General features: G+C 35.1%; 1 protein-coding gene across 6 annotated transcripts in view; it reads left to right on the top strand.

Annotated features, from left to right (window-relative positions):
• Positions 1-20975, top strand: part of ADGRB3 (adhesion G protein-coupled receptor B3) — a 473065-nt gene that overhangs the window by 437106 nt on the left and 14984 nt on the right. For 4 of the 6 annotated variants that reach the window (XM_027455045.3, XM_027455043.3, XM_027455048.3 and 1 more), the window contains 6 exons: positions 631-716; positions 4075-4173; positions 4526-4697; positions 11033-11128; positions 12525-12564; positions 15107-15750. In XM_027455045.3, the coding sequence (XP_027310846.1) occupies positions 631-716; positions 4075-4173; positions 4526-4697; positions 11033-11128; positions 12525-12564; positions 15107-15750 (1137 nt within the window). The remainder of the gene's footprint in view (positions 1-630; positions 717-4074; positions 4174-4525; positions 4698-11032; positions 11129-12524; positions 12565-15106; positions 15751-20975) is intronic. The other 2 variants (XM_072036309.1, XM_027455047.3) reach the window with 1 other exon arrangement.

The raw sequence follows: 20975 nt of genomic DNA, 5'->3' as shown, positions 1-20975 counted from the left end.
ATTTGACCCCCACTCTCCACAACCCTTCCCCGCCCCCCCCCCCCCAAAAAAAAAAAAAAAAAAAAAGAAGGTGTATTTGGGGAGGACAACTGCAGTTAAACAAGGTTCAAGGCTGGCATTTTGGTGAATGAGACAGTGACTGATGTACAGGAGCTATGAAAAACCACAGGCTGGTTCTGCTTAAGTGAGGACACCCACACAGGCATTAAGTGCTTAAAAAGGAACATAGTCATGGCCATTTGTGTGCACTGACTAAGTCTGCCCAGTGCACTTAATTCAAATTCAATGCTATGTGATTTTCCTGGAATAGAATACATAATTGCAATTAAAACCAAGGAAATATTAAAGCTATATTACTCAAGTTTCTGGCCAGCAGACACATATGCATATAACTTGGTACCAGATATAATTTAAGATTCAAAAATAAGCCTATTGCAGTGTGCCAAAGTACAATCCATTTGGGAATATACATTTCTAGTGGGCTTGGGGATGGTGTCACATGATTTCTGACAGCATACTCAGAAATGTAACAAGATGCATATTGCAGGCTTGGAAAAGCCCTTTGCTGATGCAACAGGATAGGTTATTTTCTTTCAGAAAAAGATCAACTGTTCATTTTTTGTTTGACAGGTCAACATGGTGATTGGCATTTTGGTATTTAACAAACTCGTTTCCAGAGATGGAATCCTAGACAAAAAGCTCAAACACAGAGCGGGGTAAGCAGAAATTGTGGGGTTATTTTAAAGCATATTCAAATTGTATCAATGGTTTCCAATTACAGACATTCACTGAAAATACATCTGATTATGCTTTGAACCTTTATACCAGTATAATAGTGTCTAACAGATTCCATTCATCTCAAAAGTTGCAGTTGCATTATCCTGAAGGAATGCAACTAAATAAACTAAACATAATAAAACACAAGTACAACAGTATTAAGTTAATAACAATGAGGATTAAACAAATCTAAGCAGAGATTTCACAAGGATGTCACATATTTAAAATTGGTGCAGTTAGGAAAATAATTTTATGAACGGTGTGCAATGAAGGAACTGATTATTTTTCTATCTAGCTGTCAAATTTAATTACTGTGGTGGGAAATGTTATTTATTTGCGTAAACTGTTATAAAACATATTTTACAGCAATATAGCCCTTACTGAGGTCAATGCTATTCTGCCTGTCTTGACTCTGTGAAGAATTTGTCTATGTTCTGACATTTGTATCTACTCAGACATATGTTCTAATTTAGTAAAACAAAAATTGAAAGTTAAAAAAAAAAAGTACTAAAAGCCAAAAATGGGGGGGGGTGTAAATTCAAATCCTGTGTTATCAATTATTTATTTGCATTTAAATTTAAATTCATTTTTTATTATGAGAAAAAAAAGGTTTATAACAGTGGTGGTATTGAAAAATGTTTTTCAGTGGATGATTGATTCGACATGCTGCCGCAGCAAACCTAGATTCATCCCATATTGTAGAAAAATATTTTGCAATTTCATCATCACTTTCTTAATGCTTACAAAGTAAATTAAAAATTTGCATACTCATTTTTACAGCCATATTCTAGTACTGTCTTTTGGACCAGCTTGTAGACCAATATCTGCATATCTAGCAATGATAAACAATGATATTTTCATTTTACTGTGTATTATTGCTGTTGGTAAAATTTTTAAAGGTTTGCTTTGAACTATTTCACCATTCCATTAACAGTACTATTCCTAATAAATTCAATTGATTGGTTGGATGAACAGACATGATAAATAGTTTGGCTGGTGATTTTAAATTAAATCATTCCGGTTTTAAGTTCTTTCACTGTCTTTCTGACAAATATGAACCAGAAGCTTTCATTTTGTTTCTTCTCTTTTCTTCATTTTTCTTTACAAAGTATTAATTTCTTAACCTTACTTTTGTCTACATTATTCCATCAATATCCTTAACTGTGTAATACCTCTGATGAAAGCTAGAATATTAGAAAACTAGCCAAATTATTTCAAGAGTAGTAGTAACTCAGTATTCTGCAAATTACATTCACAACTGCTCTAATTACAGTGATTTCAGGAGTGTGACCAGCTTCAGGTTTGTCTTTGTATATTTCCTAAGGATGTCTAAGCTTAGATTTAACTGAATTATTTTTTCAGCAACTCAACTGTAGGCTATTGAAATCTATTTGTTTATAGCCTACTTTCTTGATGAAACAAATAACTTGCTTTAACAGTGTGCAACTTAGTTAAGATGTATTTTATTTTAAACTAAATGGATAAAGAACTAGAAACCATTGTCAGAAGCAATCCAGTTATGTGTAAGCATGTAGATGCCCTAATCAAGAAACAATCAACTCCTGTGACACTATGAGATGGTGGTTTGGCAACAGCATTACTTGCTACTACTTGGCAGACGAAAAGCCTTGAGTCATCGTTTGGGGCATAGGAATTTGTGCAGCATTTGGTCTCCGGTAGTGGCATTGCCACTCATTTCTCAAATATCTCTTGCCAGTCATGTTCAGGAAGGCAACTTTATTCTTTCTGGCAAATATTGGACTCACACTTGTCAAAAGTTCAGCTGTAGAAATAATTTATGTGGTGAATGGGGCAAAATATATTAATTCCATATGATTTTCCTACCTTTATGAGTGTAGGGTGAATCAACAAATGAAAAAATATGGCATGTTTTCTTGATGGATATCAGTCATACTTCTGGAATAGGGAATAGTGTACATGTATGCTCAGACAAAAAGGTTGTATTTGGCTAACATATACATCAAGCTCAATTATCATTTGCAAGATCCAGAATAGATCTATAGAGGTAAAAAGAATAAACCAGTCCAATAACAGTGAAGTTTTGTGTAGCAAAGATGGAAAGTGTTTGCCCAAACTTAGCCTAGGCTTATTCATGGCATGTTTCTAGTTCAGTCATAGCCTAGTGTAAACTGATGTGGAGCCACTGAGTTTTTTTCACATCCCACAATCAACTTGTACAAGGTCATGGCTCTGCATAGTTGTTTTTACAGAAAGTCATGGTTTCATTTAGTTTATCAAAATGGAAGCCACTGGAGTTCAATATTTGTTTTGGACAGTATGTTTGAAGTCAAGTGAATGTTGGGTTTGGCTATAAAAAGGGTGTTAATTTGATTGAAATAATTTGGAAAGAACCTGAAGTGTTACCTCTCTTCAACATGTTGACCATTTTCCAGCTGGGAATAGGTAAAGCATCTTTCCTGTCACGTCTCAGTCAGCTATGGTTATTCCTGGTTCTGACAACAGAAAAAGAAGGAATAGCAAAAGTATTTATTTAGTCAACTCAGGAAGCTGAATGTGTGCTGTATGTAGAAGAAAATTTAAATTCCAGGTTTTGCCCTTTAACTCTTCTGACAGGTGCTGAGGTACAAATGTCCATACAAAATGCTTTGAGCTTAATGCTTGTGTACTGTGTTTTATTAAAATGCAAAACAGGTCACCCTTTTTTCAGTACCAACTGATATTTATTTCATCAGATTCCATACATTACAAGCCCTGTATTCAGACCTTCATACAGCATGAATAAAACCACTTCAGATGTTAGTGGGCCATTCAAATCACTAGTACAAATCTGACGATACAGTATACCCATACTGATTTGATGCTTGAATATATTTTGCAAGTTTCTTTCCCTAATTGCTCTGCAATTTTATGTACTTCATACTTCCCTTGCTTGTGTCCTATACTCTTTCTCAAGAACAAAAGCTTTTTAACAGGTCTGAATAGAGGGATTTCACTTTGTATGTCTATCCTAGCACGTGCTTATGTTTACTTCAGTGTACTGAGCAGTTTTGATCACAAGATATTTGGGGCCTTTCTTAGCTTAAATGGAAGAAATAGAGTCTGCATGATATGAAGCCCCATGGCATTAACATTTACAGTTAATAATAATGTAAAGTATAACATACAGTTTTGCAACAACATAGACCATTCATCCTGAATAAGTCTACTTACTTTTTTCTGCATGACGTCATATTTAAAAGCTAAATTTCAGTAGCAACGTTTTTTGGTGACAATTCAATATTTTGTTCTTTTTGTGGGTGTTCTGTTTGTTTGCAGTCAGATGAGTGAGCCTCATAGCGGTTTGACGCTCAAATGTGCCAAGTGTGGAGTAGTTTCAACAACAGCTTTGTCAGCCACCACCGCCAGTAATGCCATGTTAGTCCTGATCATTTACATCTTCTTGTTACAAATCTTATGCAGTGCATGTGAGACAATAGTTTGATGATGACAACTGTGTTTGCTAACACTGTATAGAGTGCTGAGCACGTTTAAGTACTTTATAACAACAACAAAAAAAAAATGGAACTGTTTATTAACTGAATACAGGATATTCTTTAGAACATAAAGTACCAACACTGTTACATACTTGTCTGTGATTTTCAAGTTAACTTGATAAAGTGCCATCCTTAAAAATGTATTATTTTAAAAGTGAGCATTTGATTATTTATTTATTTATTTATTTATTTATTACAATTTTACAGTGCAGCTTTTCTTTTTCTTTCAATAGGGCATCCCTTTGGAGTTCCTGTGTGGTGTTGCCACTTCTGGCCCTGACTTGGATGTCTGCAGTTCTGGCTATGACAGACAAAAGATCAATATTATTTCAGATACTTTTTGCAGTATTTGATTCATTACAAGGCTTTGTTATTGTCATGGTCCATTGTATTCTCCGAAGGGAGGTGAGGAATGGCTTCCCAGTTTTCTAAAGGGCTGTGTTCCCTATAAACTCTCAACTGCTCTTTAATATCATGTACAACTTTCTCTACAGATTTATATTTTGTAACAAGAGTAAAGTATTTTATGATGAGATGTAGAGGAATAAGTGAGAGTGGAAAGATCACTCAATTCCAGGTGCAGACTGTCAGATTCAGTATAAAACTGTACACACTTGATTAAAGGTGGCTTTTAGTCAGTTCCAAATTCAGTTTATTTCCCAGTGTTAGGCTTTTCCGGTATCCTGAGTATAGAGAGATTCTAACATGAATGCCCTTTTCTTGAAGAACAAAAGAGAGAGATTTTTACAGTCTCTAGCACCAATTCAAATACAAAATTATTTCTGTTTATACTTCCCCTGAAAGAGGATTCATGGAGATGAGACGTTGGTGAAGAGCTATCTCTTCAGTTTCTACACATACAGGTGCTAACATGCATAAGTTAGCAGGACAATGAGAATGAACTGAAATGAACATTTTGAGAATATCAAAGAAAAGCCAGTATCCCTGGACTACCCTTTGTAGCTCAGTTTTGCATATCACCACTGATATCAGATGTCAAAGCTACTGTATGAGTGCTCTTTAACTTGACTCTGGTGACAGCTTCGTTAACAGTCTGAACTACTAGCTAACCCAACACTTTAACTGAGATAAGTTTGCCAGATTTGTGGAAGTGGGAGCATCTATCAAAAATGGGCTGATGGAGCCAGACTGGAGAGCGGTAGCTTGGTTCCACCAGCATATCTATTTACAGAGCCCATGCCTGTTTAGACTCCAAGTGTGGCATTTATCAACTTCAGGATATTTACCACATCAATAAACTACATTACATTGTCTAGCACAGTTTCTTGTGATTAGCAAGAGTTATTCAAAGGCATTTCAGGACTGAAAAAAAAAAAAAAAAAAAAAAAAAAGCAAACAGGGAGATGTTTCAAGAGAGGTTTACTGTCAGTACTGAGTGAGGAATCTAACACATTGGTTTTCCTTTCCACCTGTCACACCCTTTAAACACTGAAATTCACCATATTCATGAATAACAATTATAAATGATGTAATTTATTTTAGTCTTCCAATGGTGTACTACTTTACACAAACTTTATATCACTATTCTAAATGGTATGAATATTAGACTATACTATCAAATAATCATTTTCAGATTTTAAGGAAAAACTTACCAATATCTTTCAGAATTTATCTTGTGTGTAAGTGTGTGCTGACTCCACCCTACGTTATTTAAGCTGTTAAAGACTACGAACCTTTATTTTCCTTAGTTTTCATAGTGGAAGGGGCTTATCTCCTTTACTAACATTTTTATTGTTATTGTTGTTCGGGATAAAAATATGTACAGATAAGAGATGTTACTGTGGATAATCTATATCATGCAGAGCTGCCTTACTATCCCTTTATTTTCAACAGCAGTTTCCTACCCCATGTGATTTACATCTGCAAAAGAGGTCATTCTCATCTGTATTGCTGAAAACTACCATTTAACATATTGTTTTAGTATAATGGTAAAATAGTGCCATTATTTGTAGCCAAAATTTTCAGGAGAAAGAATGGCAGTTTCATTCTGGTTTTCCTGTCCATGAAGTTTGTATTTCCTAGGGATAAATTAATTAGCCTGGAAAGAGCAGACCACCTCCCACCTCTTGGCCTGAGGATCCGTACTTATTTAAAAATATATATCACAGTTGCAGATGAAACCTTCAATTTTTGCTCTTATATAGTGTTATGCTATGTTACTTTTACAATTTCTCATGGGTTTTGGTCTTTTTTTTTTTTTTTTACCAAATCCAATGATTTATATCCACATATGCACTGCAACCTCTCTGCATCCTTACAAAGATAATGCTGTTTATATTTTGGTTTTGAAGATTTTTTTATTTTTTTGGTTTTGAAGATTTCATCTGCAATTGTGAGCACTGCCTTAGTGCAGTAATGCAGGAATTTTTCTGGAGAGAGATTTTGACTGTTTAAGATGAAAGTAATGTGGCTTCCCACAACGACCCAAGCATTGATTTGAAGTCAGGTTTTACAGCTCAATGACAACTATTTGCTGAAAGTGTTTCATTCCTAGGGAACTCTTGGATGTTGTTGATCATCTAGTGAAAATATTACTTTCCAAACTTAGAGGTAGGACTCTAGCAATTTTCATATGGAAGAAGAAAATGATTAGACAGTTCTTCAAGAATGGGAAAAAAAAAAAAAAAAAAAAAAAAAAAAAAAAAAAAAGTAAAAATTGACTCACCTGAAGAGTTTTTGTTTGTTTGTTTGTTTTTAAAAAATCGTGTATGGTCTGCACTTATATGAGCCAGTTTGCAGTAGCAAAGACGTAGTTGCTAGCTTCAAGAAGTTTCTACACAGAAGGAGATATAACTCCAATAAGATGTGTTTCAATCTGGCTCTAGCAACCCTGACTTTCTACTCCAGCTCTAGAGACCCTTTGGTGAGTTCTTGTACAAGCCCAGATAAGCCATCGTGCACAGCATGCAATGCAGTCTTTGCAATTCACAGGGTATCTCCCCAGCTGAAAGAATAGTCTGTTTCCTTATGTTGTCTGCAAAAGCTTTTTGCTCTGCCAGTGTGTGTCAGAGAAACCCTGCCAACATATTTGTCATTCTTGATGACAGCTACAAAGCTATCTCAGTAATATCCTATAGGATTGATCTAATATTTATAGCATACCAGCACAGGAAAAACAGTAATTCTGACTGTCAGGGGAGGGGGAATGTGTAGTGGAATATATCACCATAAAATTCAAACTAAGAGGACAGCCCTGCTTTGCTATACCCTTATTGTTGTTATATTACATACAAAGAGACATAGACTTTTATAACTCACTCTATAAAACCCACTTATTTCCCTTTAGCTATAAAGATATAAACATAAATGATGGAAACATTTTTTGCTTTCACCAGTATGCTATATTGATGAGCTTGTGTGACAAGGGTTGCACTGAGAACCCAGGGAGATTCACTAAGACACCCAACTAGAAGAGAACTGATGTGCTGTATGATGTGCTGAGTCTATTTCTTCCATCCATCAACTAAGGGTCTTTTGGAAAGATATTAAACCTCTCTATACTTTATTTTCCTAACTTCTAAATTAAACATCATGCTTGTAATGCCATGCCTCTTAAAAAACAATTTGAAATTGGGAAAGAAAAAAGCAAAGTAAGACTTAGGCATTATTGCTTTATGTAGCCTTCATAGCCCAGAAAGCCTAATATTTTTTCTCTTCTTCTTGCTGTTTGAGTGCCTAATTGGGCATTGGAAGAGAGTGAGGAATATGTCACAGAACAAAGAATGATAGGAGAGGGTAGTGCTGAAGCTTCTTCTCCATCAGAGCAAAATGTTTTGCCTGACCTGCTTCAACATGAGATTTTCTAAAGCTAAATTTCAATCATACTGAGTAGCTCCCGTTACTGCTGGTGATGGGAGTAACCCACTTGTGTTCTCTCTTTTGCTGTGCTCTGCTGACTAGAGTGCATTTGAATTAAATGCATCATTGGTGTCTAAAGCCCACATTTCTGTATTGAAGAAAAAAGGGGGTGGGAGGTGGGGGAAGTATATTAGTAGGGAGAGGGTAAGTTATAAAGTCTTTGGGTTGGTTACTGTTGCTAAGGAAACTACTTCTTTGGTATCTGCACGTTCATCACATCTGTCTCTCCTGCTCTGCCTGGCTCTAAGAAAATCTTGTAATGATGTTAGAAGGCATGGAGGAAACAAGATTATGTTTCAAAGTAAGAGGTAAAGAAAGCACAATCTTAGCCAATTCTAACAAGTTTGAACAAGTGGTTTAGAACAAGAAGCCGGTATTTAGGCAGCTCACAGTGATATTTGATATTCTGTTAACATGTTCAAATCATATGCTGCTTGCCCTCCAGAAACATTCTAAGAAACATGCATGTATAAAATCAGGATTCACCACTAGAAAGTAAGGAAAGTAGGGCATAATATTTTTGAGAGCTCCAGAGCTATCTGAACCAGGGAAGCTTCATGAACACAAGTCCCAAACATAAGGAGGGACATTGCATAGAGTGAGAGGTTACAGAATATTCTGAAATAATTATGCTTTAGGGTCAAGCATCATGAGGTCTGAGATGAGATGTGGCTTAGCTGGGGGTGTTTCAGAAGGCATGATATTTATTTTTTTTTTGATAAAACCGTTGTGCCAGTGCTTATCTAAGACCATAACAGTCTGAAGTGTGACTTGACTAAAGCATTGATAAAGTGACAGAAGACTTGGATTAAATTTGCGACAACTGTGAGATGCCAAATTAAATTAATATCAAACTTGTGGAAAACCAGTCAGTGTAGCGCCTAAAATCAGAATCTGAGTCAAAATACAGGTCAAGCACGTTCTACATTACCACATGTGGGAAGTCTTGGCATTTTGAAATCAACCCAAACTTATACCACCTTATTTCATTCTTCTTTCTTCTCTATATTACATCTTTCTGCACCTGCCTCAGTGACTCTTCAAAACTGAAGAGCACTGTTAGTCATCTAAGGTTTCAATACTTTAAAATAATGCTTCCTAATTACAAAAAAAAATTTATCTTCTACTTAATTTTACCTTTTGTGAAAGCTTTTAAACAGCTTGCGGTAGAATATAGTGTATTGAAAAGGGATGCCTTTACATCAGCAACAATTAATGAATTATCCTCTTCTGCTATTCACAAAATGTCCTTGAGTAGTATATGATTTTCTACCATTTAATTATTCTGAATAAGACATCAAGTAATTTCTACAGATAATAAAAGGAATGTAGATTTTTGGAGTTATTTCCATTGAGAGTATTTTCATATTCCAACACAAAATGATACTTGTTTGTTTTGAGTGGAGGTCACCCAAGTAAGTTCCTATTTTCTAAGTCACATCTTGTAATCAGGTTGCTAACATGGGTACTTACATTTTTTGAATCAAAATTCAAATTTTAATACTTAGATTGTATTACTATATTAGAATACATCTGAAGATACATAAAGAAGTGAGACAAATAAGTTTTTTTATTCAAATAAATATTATCTGTATACTTTCAATGTATTGATAAAAATATTCCTTTCCATTCCAAAAGTTATCTTCTTGTCCCTACTGTGGTATGTGTGAGAATTCAGCAAAATCTATTTACGTTTCACTGCTAGCAAAGTCATCAAATTTAACTTATGGTTCATATTAATAAACAGAACTGAGAAATTCCTCTTCTCTTCTCTTCTCTTCTCTTCTCTTCTCTTCTCTTCTCTTCTCTTCTCTTCTCTTCTCTTCTCTTCTCTTCTCTTCTCTTCTCTTCTCTTCTCTTCTCTTCTCTTCTCTTCTCTTCTCTTCTCTTCTCTTCTCTTCTCTTCTCTTCTCTTCTCTTCTCTTCTCTTCTCTTCTCTTCTCTTCTCTTCTCTTCTCTTCTCTTCTCTTCTCCTATCCCCTCCCCTCCCCTCCCTTCCCTTCCCTTCCCTTCCCTTCCCTTCCCTTCCCTTCCCTTCCCTTCCCTTCCCTTCCCTTCCCTTCCCTTCCCTTCCCTTCCCTTCCCTTCCCTTCCCTTCCCTTCCCTTCCCTTCCCTTCCCTTCCCTTCCCTTCCCTTCCCTTCCCTTCCCTTCCCTTCCCTTCCCTTCCCTTCCCTTCCCTTCCCTTCCCTTCCCTTCCCTTCCCTTCCCTTCCCTTCCTTTTTTTTCATTTCAAGAAACCAGACATGTTCAAGCAGTCCATTTTTCTTCTTGTTCTCACACTGAAGATGTTTGCCCACTTTGAAGAGTTTTACTCCTAGAAGAGACATAAGATTTCTTATACATAGAACTTACAATTGCAATCAGTAACATCTTTCAAACTGACTTATTCTTTGAAGTATAATTAGGAAAGTACTATGCATCTGATGACAGTAACTGTTAAGAACTGTCTTTGAAGAATCTTGCAATTATCAAGCAGAAGACATATTTTGCAGTGGTTAGTAGCGTTTCTATGAAACCTGCTTTTAGACCTACACCAAACTGAATGAGAAGACAAAGACAAATGTTATTACCCAAGACAGATTAGGCTTGAGTACCAGGTCATTGCTGACTACTATTTAATTCTTTCCACTGGCAAATCCGATACTGTGGTCTTGGTGTGATTGATTGACAAACTTTGCAGCAGGTACAATACCAAATGTATGAAATGTCAGAATTAAGCATTTATGTTTCCCATTTCTGATTTACTAAACATGCTAAAGAAAAGCCATGCATTGTATTCCATTTGGTTTGATTTAAACTTTAATAGGAACGGAGTATATGATGTCACACAAGAATGAGTATAAGATATTGTTTCCACAGGTTCAAGATGCATTCAGATGTCGACTAAGAAATTGCCAGGATCCAATCAATGCAGATTCTTCAAGTTCCTTTCCTAATGGACATGCTCAAATCATGGTTAGCTTTTATTTGTTTTCTTTGACTGTTAATTTAAACAAAAGGAAAGAATTTAAAGTATTGCACATGGCAAGTATGCACAGCTGAAATATTAACACTATTTTCAAGCATAAGTCTGTTTAGGTCATTATCTGCTTGCTTAAATCTGTTAGCAAGTTTTAAATTATTGGTGTGATCATTCAGTGGAGCACAATGCATTACCATCTTCCACCAGTGTTCTTCATGACAAAATATTCTTACATAAGAGAAGGAGAAAAACTAATCTTATATAATGACTTTTTCTACCATTGGTATAAAGAGCACTGATGCATTTGAGAGTCTTTCCTTCACAAAGCCTTGAAAGATGTTCCTTTCAAATTCATTCAGACAAGGAGAAAGTAATAGAGGTGTAGATTAAGTGGTTGGATTAAGGAGATAGTGAACAGATTACTATACCAATTTGGATTTACTAATACTGTTAGGTAGTATATTAAGACAAAACATTGTCCCCTTCACTTTCAAAGACAGTTTGTCATTTATGATAATGGGGACATGATAAGACCCTAAAAAATGCAGGGCTCAGTAAGCAGTTACCCTTGGAAAAAAAAAAAATCAAAAAAAAAGTATCCTTTGTTTTGACTTCATAAACTAGAATAACGTCAGTTCTTTTTTTTATTATTATTTTTTTATATTATTTTTTGTAATTAATAAACCTATTGTGGAAATAAAAAACATAATTGATAAATACTTGCATTCTATACCAGAATAAATAGTGTTGCTTAACTGGGGAAATTGTGTTTGGATTTTCAACTCTTAAAATTCATTCCTGGTTCCTATAATATGTTTTTATTTGTTGAAATACATAATAGTTGTTTTCAAGGAAGAAAAATTTTACATGATTACATTAGTAGCCAGGATAGACAGAATACTATATAACAAATAACCACTTCATAACAAATTAATGAAGTTTCAGATAGGGTGGACTAACTGTATTACGCTTATTCACAATAATTTGTATAGCAGGCTGCTTTCCATACTGATGTTTATAGTATAACTATGAAAAGCTTCCTTAAAGATGATCCTTCCAAGAGATGTAGAAGTTACTCTTCCATATATATAATATTATATATACACTGTATCATTTTATTACAACTATATACTCTATTTCCACCTATTTTATTTTATTTTTTCTGGTCAGGCAGCATACTTTGAAAACCACCCAGTTATACTTTAGGAAACTTTGTAAAGCTCTGCTGTTGTAAAACAATATACTTCACCTTCTCAGCAACAAGAAACCACTTTTAAGAGACTATGACTCTGTAAGTAGGACATTTTGGAAGCGCTAGTTGGCAAAAAGGTATTGTGGTTAAGTTTTCAGTTAATAATGGTTACCCTGTTTCATTGTTTCTTGTTACAGACTGATTTTGAAAAGGACGTGGACATTGCTTGTCGGTCAGGTAAGATCACTGAGAGAGTGTTTAGCTAAAAAACAAAACAAAAAAAAGAAATTGTGCTAGTTCTTTCTGAAGTAGATGTCAGAAAAAATACCATGTGTTGTTTACAACATGTAGTTATAAATGCTGGGAAAGAAAAAAAAAAAAAGTGATGCCACTATATGAAAATATTTGTTTCATTTTCTTGTAAAAGCCTTTTACTAGAAATCAGCATCTGGGAAGCAGCCCAAAGGTGTGACTGTCTCTTAGAAGGCAAAAGGTTTTGGAAAGAAAATAAGATTTACACACAAAATTATCCTTTCTCTAGTACACAAGCAATTGTGAAAGACATTTTGTTTTTAAAAAATAAAAACTGTATAACATATATTAAAACCTATTTATATGAAGGATGCAGAAATTGGTGTTAGTTTTGAAAAGGCTGTTTTCTAAGGCTTTAAGTGAAACCAAAAATAGCTTAAGCAACAAGGTATCAGGAAAATAAAATATGATTCCACTTTATAGGAATAATTTATTTTTCTTTTAAAGACATTTCAGTAGTGTGATCTTCAATTAGTCAGCTTTGTCTGTTTCTACATATTAAAAATAATTCATTTTAAGAAATTACTTTTTCCAGCTTAAATAAAGCACAGTGAAAAACAAATGGCCCTCTAAACCCCATAGAAATGCTCCAGTCCAGGAAATTATCCAAAGGACAGTTGTTCTTAAGGAGGTGAGTCTACCTAGACACCCTCTATTTTCAATGAAGAGAAAAAGAAAGAGACAGAGGGGGACTTCTCTGCAGGGTGAGTCAGGGCAGGACAGCTGAGTCCTGCATCACCCACCAAAGCCCGTCTTTGCTTGCTGTATGGCAAGCCAAGAAGGCTGATCTTATTAGGTAGAGCTTGAGTTTCTAGTCACACACCTTTAAAAAATTACCACCTCTGTTTCTGGAATATGGTAATTGTTCTCTGTGTAGATTAGTTTTAATATGAACATTGGAAGGGACAGGACAGTCCACTGTAACATAAAAATTCATGCCTGTTATCATCTAATGCAGAGGAAAGTCCAGCATTAGTTGATGTAGCTCTCTCTTCTTACCTTTGCCACCATAGCTCTTCAGCATGGACAGCCTTAAGCAGATGGATTCTGAATTTAAAAAATTATCTTCAGTTTCTTTTAATGAAAGATTGACTAACAGGTCACTGTTTGAAGTCTGGCTGTAAAAAAAAATGCAGCAGACACACTGCATTGCACAGAATGGACTGGGGTGCCAGGACATGGGGATTGTAAATTGTCACAGTGTCAGATATTTGTGTATCATTGTTTACAGGCAAATTGTTCTCTTCATAATTGAAAAATTAGCATCAGTTTTTGTGAGGTAGGAGAGTGGGCTGCCATATGAGCTGCCTGTGGAACATGTCAGTGAACTGACAGGTACTGGAGGATCTGGGTCATCAGAGCCCTCAGGCTACCAAAACCGATGTGAGTGTAACACCTGAGATACTTCCAGTCATCTTACTGTCTCAGTCCATGAGAAAAATTTTATTGCACAAGCTGGTATTGGTGCAAATTAACATACTATTTTAAATCAGGACAAAAAAATATCCTTGCACTCAGCTGGAACAAGCCCAGGAATTGGATATTTCTAAAATTTTTCATTCTTACTACCTAGCCTTTTTTCTTTCATTACAAATTTTGAATTTCAAATTTATATTTAATTTTCAGAGTGATAGTGATGGATGCTTTGCTGTTGAATACATCTGTCGGTGTTCCTGAAAAATTTGGTTTTTAGGGACAGGATTAATAAAATTTACATATGCAGCTTACCCTAATAAAAAATTGCTGGATTACAGTACAACTTTGACCATGAAGGCCTACACCAAAAGTAGAATAATGAATGCTTTATGAGACATGTTTATATTCTTTATAACCTCTCCATATGTAGCAAAATATGTCTTTCTGATAGCAATGGAATTCCTTCCCAATGTGGTTACTTTTTGTCAATTTTATTTAAAAATAACTGAACACAGAAGAGTTTTGTGGTTTTATATATATATATATATGAAAAAGAACATTTAGAAGCTCAGGAATACATGTCCATGGCTATAATCTTACAATAGAAGATTGCAACATATTGACAAAATTATACTGCCTTACAATCTGTTTGACATTTTCCAAGAGGTTATGTGGAGTTAATAATGGTAGTACAGATGTCATACTGTTGTGTTTTTTTGGAAAACCCTTAATTGAGTTCCACATTCTTAAGCTGCAGGTCACCTACGATCTACATAAGGAAGTAACAATAAATGAAGGACTGGTTTTCCTTTATTTAAATGACTGAGGCTTAGTCAGATATGTATGTCAGTTATACACAGAATATTAGGAGGTGTTGATTATACAAAAACCCTTCCCAAAGCAATACTTATAGAATAAAAGTTATTAAACACAGAAAAAGAGTTAAGAAAATGCAATGGTAAAGGGAATATTACTAAATACTGCCACGAACAAAAGCAGAGTTTGAGAGACATGGTTTCATGTTTCAAGAAGTCTGTTCTCTGACCCACAGTTCTTCATAAAGACATTGGACCTTGCAGAGCAGCTACTATAACAGGAACACTTTCTAGAATCTCACTAAATGATGAAGAGGAGGAGAAGGGACCAAACCCTGAAGGAATGAGCTATTCTACCTTGCCTGGAAACATCATCTCTAAAGTCATCATCCAACAACCAACAGGTCTCCACATGCCTATGAGTATGAGTGAACTGGCTAACCAGTGTTTGAAAAAAGACAACAGTGAGCTGCGCAGGACTGTGTACTTATGCACGGATGATAATTTGAGAGGTGCAGATATGGACATAGTCCATCCTCAAGAACGGATGATAGAAAGCGACTACATAGTAATGCCCCGAAGCTCAGTAAACACCCAGCCATCACTGAAAGATGAGAGCAAAATGAATATAGGCATGGATACATTACCTCATGAAAGGCTGTTGCACTACAAAGTTAATCCAGAATTCAATATGAATCCTTCTGTAATGGACCAATTTAATATCAATTTAGACCAGCATCTTCCCACCCAAGAACATATGCAGAGTTTACCATTTGAGCCCCGCACAGCAGTAAAGAATTTCATAGCTTCAGAGCTGGATGACAATGCAGGATTATCCAGAAGTGAAACTGGATCCACAATATCAATGAGCTCGTTAGAGGTCAGTGACACATAAACAAATTGTACACTCTGTTGTTCTAATTATATGATAAAACAATATATTGTGGCTTGTCTCTAAGGGGTCTAAGCTAATGTTTTAATTCAGAGTAAATTATTGTTTGGGATCATGCACTGCTGTTCACACATCTCTTAGTATTAGAAGTGTTTTTACATAGAAAACAAGATAAAAGTTTCAGAACCAGTGTGTTTGAAACTGTACTGTCCTGGAGATTTAACATTCCAGACAACTGCAAAAAAAAAGTAATGACTTGCCAGGTCAAAACCAATGGAAAATACGATGTTGTTATGAGAATACTGCTGCAAGATACAAGTGACAATCATTGAAACTACCTGCAAGCCCATTGAAATTAAAATATTTTCCATCTTATTGCTGGCAATCATATCTCACTTAGATATGATAAGTCTGATTCTGCTCTCACTAGTATGAGTCTTGAATTCTTCCATGTGTTAGTCTGACATTTAGTGTTTTGTACGCATGTTTGTGTGGTTGTATGTGTGTGCAGGCGTTGGTACAGCTGATGTGTACAGCAAAATCAGGTAGACTTCTTGTGGATTAACCCAGATACTGGTCATGTTGTAAAAATGGACTGAAAAACCTTTAATAAGCATTTCTTTAATTACTACAATCTGTAGGATTTAAACATTACAGAAACTGGAACTACTTACCTTGTTGACCTAACTGTCAGCTATTGCTATTCCTATTGAGTCTTTAGTTATGCAAAATCATCAGCAAGGTGGAATTGATTTCATATACAGTCCCCTTTAACAATTGGAAACCCATTTCACAAGCATTTCAAAAGTTATGAAATGCAGCATTTGTTATAGGAAAGAAGAAGACAAATGAGAAAAATATGGTACTTACCCTATGAAAGAATTTAAAGATGGAAAAAAATTCTACTGTATGTGACTTTAAGCCATTAGCAATTGCTTTATGATTTTTGGAGTTGTCTGTGCAGGGAAGCAGAGGCTTTTTCCAATTTTTAAATTGTTAGACATAGAACTATACCCTATATTTCATAAAATAGATATCTATGGATATTTATTCTAAATTGAATTTTATGTGTGTATCAACTGGGGAATTTGTGAAGATCAAAACTTAGTTTCTTTCCAAGAGATGCCCTTACAAGTGTCGACTGTGAAACGTTTCCCATGTTTTTGTATTATTTGTATGCTACCTTGAGTTTTTGCAAGACATAATTTAACTGAAAAAGAAAAAATTAAATATGGAGTTTTTCAAGTAAGCAGTGTCCACTTCCTGTGGGCTCTGTTGGATTGAATATGTATAATCCTAGGATAAATATTTGAAAAGGTTTCTGAAAAATATCTTCGGTTCTTCGGTACTTCCACACTCAGTGCTCAAACAGTCTCTTTCAAAGCAAGTTAGCATCATTAAAGTTACTATCCTCAGCTCAGGTATATTAATTAATAGATCTTAGGCGGTGCACAAGATTTCTCCAATTTAATCCAATACAAAAACAGAATAGCTCAGGTCACCTTCCACTAGTATCTCCTTCTGTCTATCTACAAGTTCTTACAAGTACTTCTTACAAGTACTTTTAGTACTATATGGAGGCTCAGATCCATTCTTGTTAGTATTAGATTAGGGTGACACATCAAGGGAACAATCCTAATTCCTTGAGAAGACAGACACCTGTTACCCTACTACCCACTCTACCTAAGGTCTAAATTGCTCTCTAGTGATCTTTCTTTATTTCCATTGGTGCCAAAGGCAACCTAAAACATTGCTTCTTTAGAGTTTACTTTTACTGTATTTGTATCATATTTAAAGCTTGCTTCTATGATGTGGCATAGATAGCGAATCTAAATCACCATTCTATATATCGTTTTTATACTCAGAAGAAAGTATTAAACATGAAGTAGAAAATATAATAAAATATAATAAAATATTGTAGCAAATACTTAGTCTCTTCCAATTTGGTAAACACATTTAGTTTAGAAAGCTGTATTTTGGCCCAAAAAGCTGTAAATGGTTAAGTTATTAAAGCTAACTGAACATAATTCCATAACTTAGGGAAAAGAAAAATATATATATTAGGGTAGGTCAAAAATGAAAGGAACTGTTTTGGCTTTTGTGTCTGTCTTCATGGTTCTCAACACTACTTGATTATATAGCATTACTTCATCTTTTGTTAAGGATGAGCTGCAATGAATTGAAGATAGGAGCATGAAAAAAATGTACATAGAAGAAAATAAGTCTTAAGCAGATACAGATAAGCAGATCCAGCCAGATACAGAATGTGATAGTGGTTTTATGTATGCAGTATGCAAAAAGCAGAGTTGAGGTAAAGCCCCAGAATGCTAGAATGGCTAGAACTGACAAACTGGATTAACTTTTATTGGTATGAGAAACAAAAAAAAAAAAAAAAAAGGGAGGGCAAGGGATTTTCTTTTTCCAAAATATTTTACATCTCCAATACAATATAATTTTAGAAGAGTTTAAGACCTTTTAAAAGTCATGACTTTGTCAGGCACTATGAAGCAACAAAACCTCATTTTTCCCATGTTTTTCCAAACAGAGCCTGACCAGACTGTTCCCAAAGGAGAAGCTTCTGAGCATTAGGAAGCTTCCCTTAGCTATCAGCTAATATTGCTGTCCCGCCCAAAATCCAACATGGCAGCACATGGGTTTCTGTTCAGTAGGGGCTGTTCCCCTTTTGCTGATCCAAAGGAACAAGAGTGCCTTTCCAAAGGAAAGGAGTCCTCCTATAGTGTTTTCTTGTAATCTCTCCATGATTTGCCATTAGGTATTTCCAGGTGCTTTTTCTGGAATTACCATGCTACCGTTTGTTTTTGTTGTTTGTTTGATTGGTTTTGGTGGTTTTTTTTTGTTTTCAGCTGGACATATAGTGAAATGGAATTTAATGATGTACATTGAATAGTTCTTATCTGCCCCCTCATTTTATGGTAGATACCAGTCTTTGTGGCCATAAGACTGAACCGACAGAATTAGACAACAGTTTGGAAAACATAACCCTTAAGTATTTTCACATCTATATATATACATAGGTATATATATACCAATACCTATATATACCTAAACCTATATATATAGGTATATATATATATACCTCTTCATAGGCATATATATATATACATAGGTATATATATAGTTCATATATATGTATATATATTTAAAGTGAACATTTAAATATCGGGTCTTTTTTGTGTTCTCTTCGTTTAGACTTTGTATTGATTATGATCATTGGAGATGGATGTTTCAGAACAGAACCATAGTGTTAGCACAACAACATATGTCCTCACTTTTAACTCTGCAGGGAGGATCCATCACCCCTACTATTAAATATCTAAATGTAGGCATTCCCATTCTGACCTGGAAAGGATCTTTCCACATTAGGCTCCTCTTCAGAGTCAGCAGAGAAATATGCACTTTTAGGCCACTTTTAGACATCTACTGTAGGATGAAGTAAATCACATGCTGTCAGTGCAGCTATATACTGATACCACAGAGAAAGAGAAAATGAGTAGGTCAGGTATAAACATCAAAAATATTGATGTCCTAAATTCAGTCAGATGAATCCTACCACGTGTCACAAGCTTTCTTCTAGTTTTTACACCTACTTTTTTTTTTTTTTTGCAACAAAATTATTTGTAGGGAACAATCAAAGTTTTATTACATATGGAAGAATTTCAACTATCAAAAGATTGTTGGAGAATGTCATAATATTTACATAAATACATTGCCCAAGTAAGTATATATTTAAGGATCTGCACATTCCCAGAGTGCAAGTCAGTGATTTTTTATTTGGTATGTACCCAACAGTATTCATGCAATTATAAACACAGGCAGGCATATTAGTACATCACTGAGTTTTTGAGCAGTAATTGAACATCTGGCTAATCTCCTGCACATCCCTTATATGCATGGATTAAAATTGGCTTTGTTACCTTGGCATCAAAGTGGTTTGGAGTGTGCTCCTTCAGTTCAAAGTGTTTTGGTTTTAATGAAGAAAGGACTCTCAATACACTCTTTAGGAATGGTTTTTGTTTTGAAAATGTACACTTAGAGTGCTGTGCTCATTAAAATAAAATTACTTTGAAGTGAAGTTGTGCATACCCAGCCACTGAGATGCAAGAAAAGGTTAGAAGGTTTAAAAGCAGAGGAAGCTGATCTGTACAACATATCTTTGGGAAAAGTAATTCTTCTGTCTATTGTGGAACAAATGTGCAAGAGGGAGTAGGTCACTTGCTGCCTGGCTATGTGAAGAGACTTGCACTGGTACATTTGTGGGACAGGAATGATGGGTTATCTCAAGGGAAGGTCAGTGTAGTGTGAACTTCTGCTCAAATGGAAAAAGGAGACAAAGAACTGTAATAACAGGAAGGGCATACGAACATGGGCAAAAGAAACATTAAAGGCAAAAAAGAGCATCTGCTTTATAAAAATAGGAAAGAAGGGACTTTCCAAATGGTTTGCCATGTAAAGGATATGAATTCTCTTTCGAATTTCCTTGTTTGTGTTTCTGCCACAATTTCTGCTAGGAGATCTTTATGTGGATAAAGAAGTAAACCCCCTAAACTGGAAGCGTGGCCAAGTAACCCTTCTGTACTCATTCATGAGAGCTCTTAATACAGTCAAAGAAAGTAATCCCCAGAGCTCCTTGGCCAAATTGCTAATGTGGGACTTCAGGAAGAACTTACTGTTACAGCTGAGAAAATAAAGTGATACATTAAAAATAGTGAAGGACAAAGAAAAAAAAAAAAAAAATATATATATATATATATAGACAGGAGATTAAAGAAAGACAGATGTTCAAAAACAGGGAGAAAAAAAGAGGGTAGAAATGGAGAAGAAGCAAATTCTAAATAACAAAAGAACAGAAAGGAGAGAAGAAATATGCAGTTAAAATAGCCAATCTTGTCAATAAAGTACCAGAGCATCAGGCAGAACAAAAGCAAAATGGTGTGAAGTCATTTTGATTTATGATATGAGAAGTTAAAAAGAAATAAATTTTAAAAGAGAGAGAGAGAACAAAAATAGAAAGACAAACACCACAAAAATTTCCTCTTTATCATGTTTCCACATATTATTTTTTTCAGGCATTCTCTGTCTCAGATTTCTCTCCCTTCCATTCTTTTTTATTTCAAGAACTGTCGAGACAGTTCTTGCCAATTTTGTGACTCTCAGTGAAATGAAACCTAGACCTATAACAGCCCACTCTTTCT

Source organism: Anas platyrhynchos, chromosome 3, assembly GCF_047663525.1.
Source record: "Anas platyrhynchos isolate ZD024472 breed Pekin duck chromosome 3, IASCAAS_PekinDuck_T2T, whole genome shotgun sequence".
Classification (NCBI taxonomy): domain Eukaryota; kingdom Metazoa; phylum Chordata; class Aves; order Anseriformes; family Anatidae; genus Anas; species Anas platyrhynchos.
The sequence above is the reverse complement of the archived record's forward strand: the minus strand, read 5'-3'. Positions and strand labels throughout refer to the sequence as shown.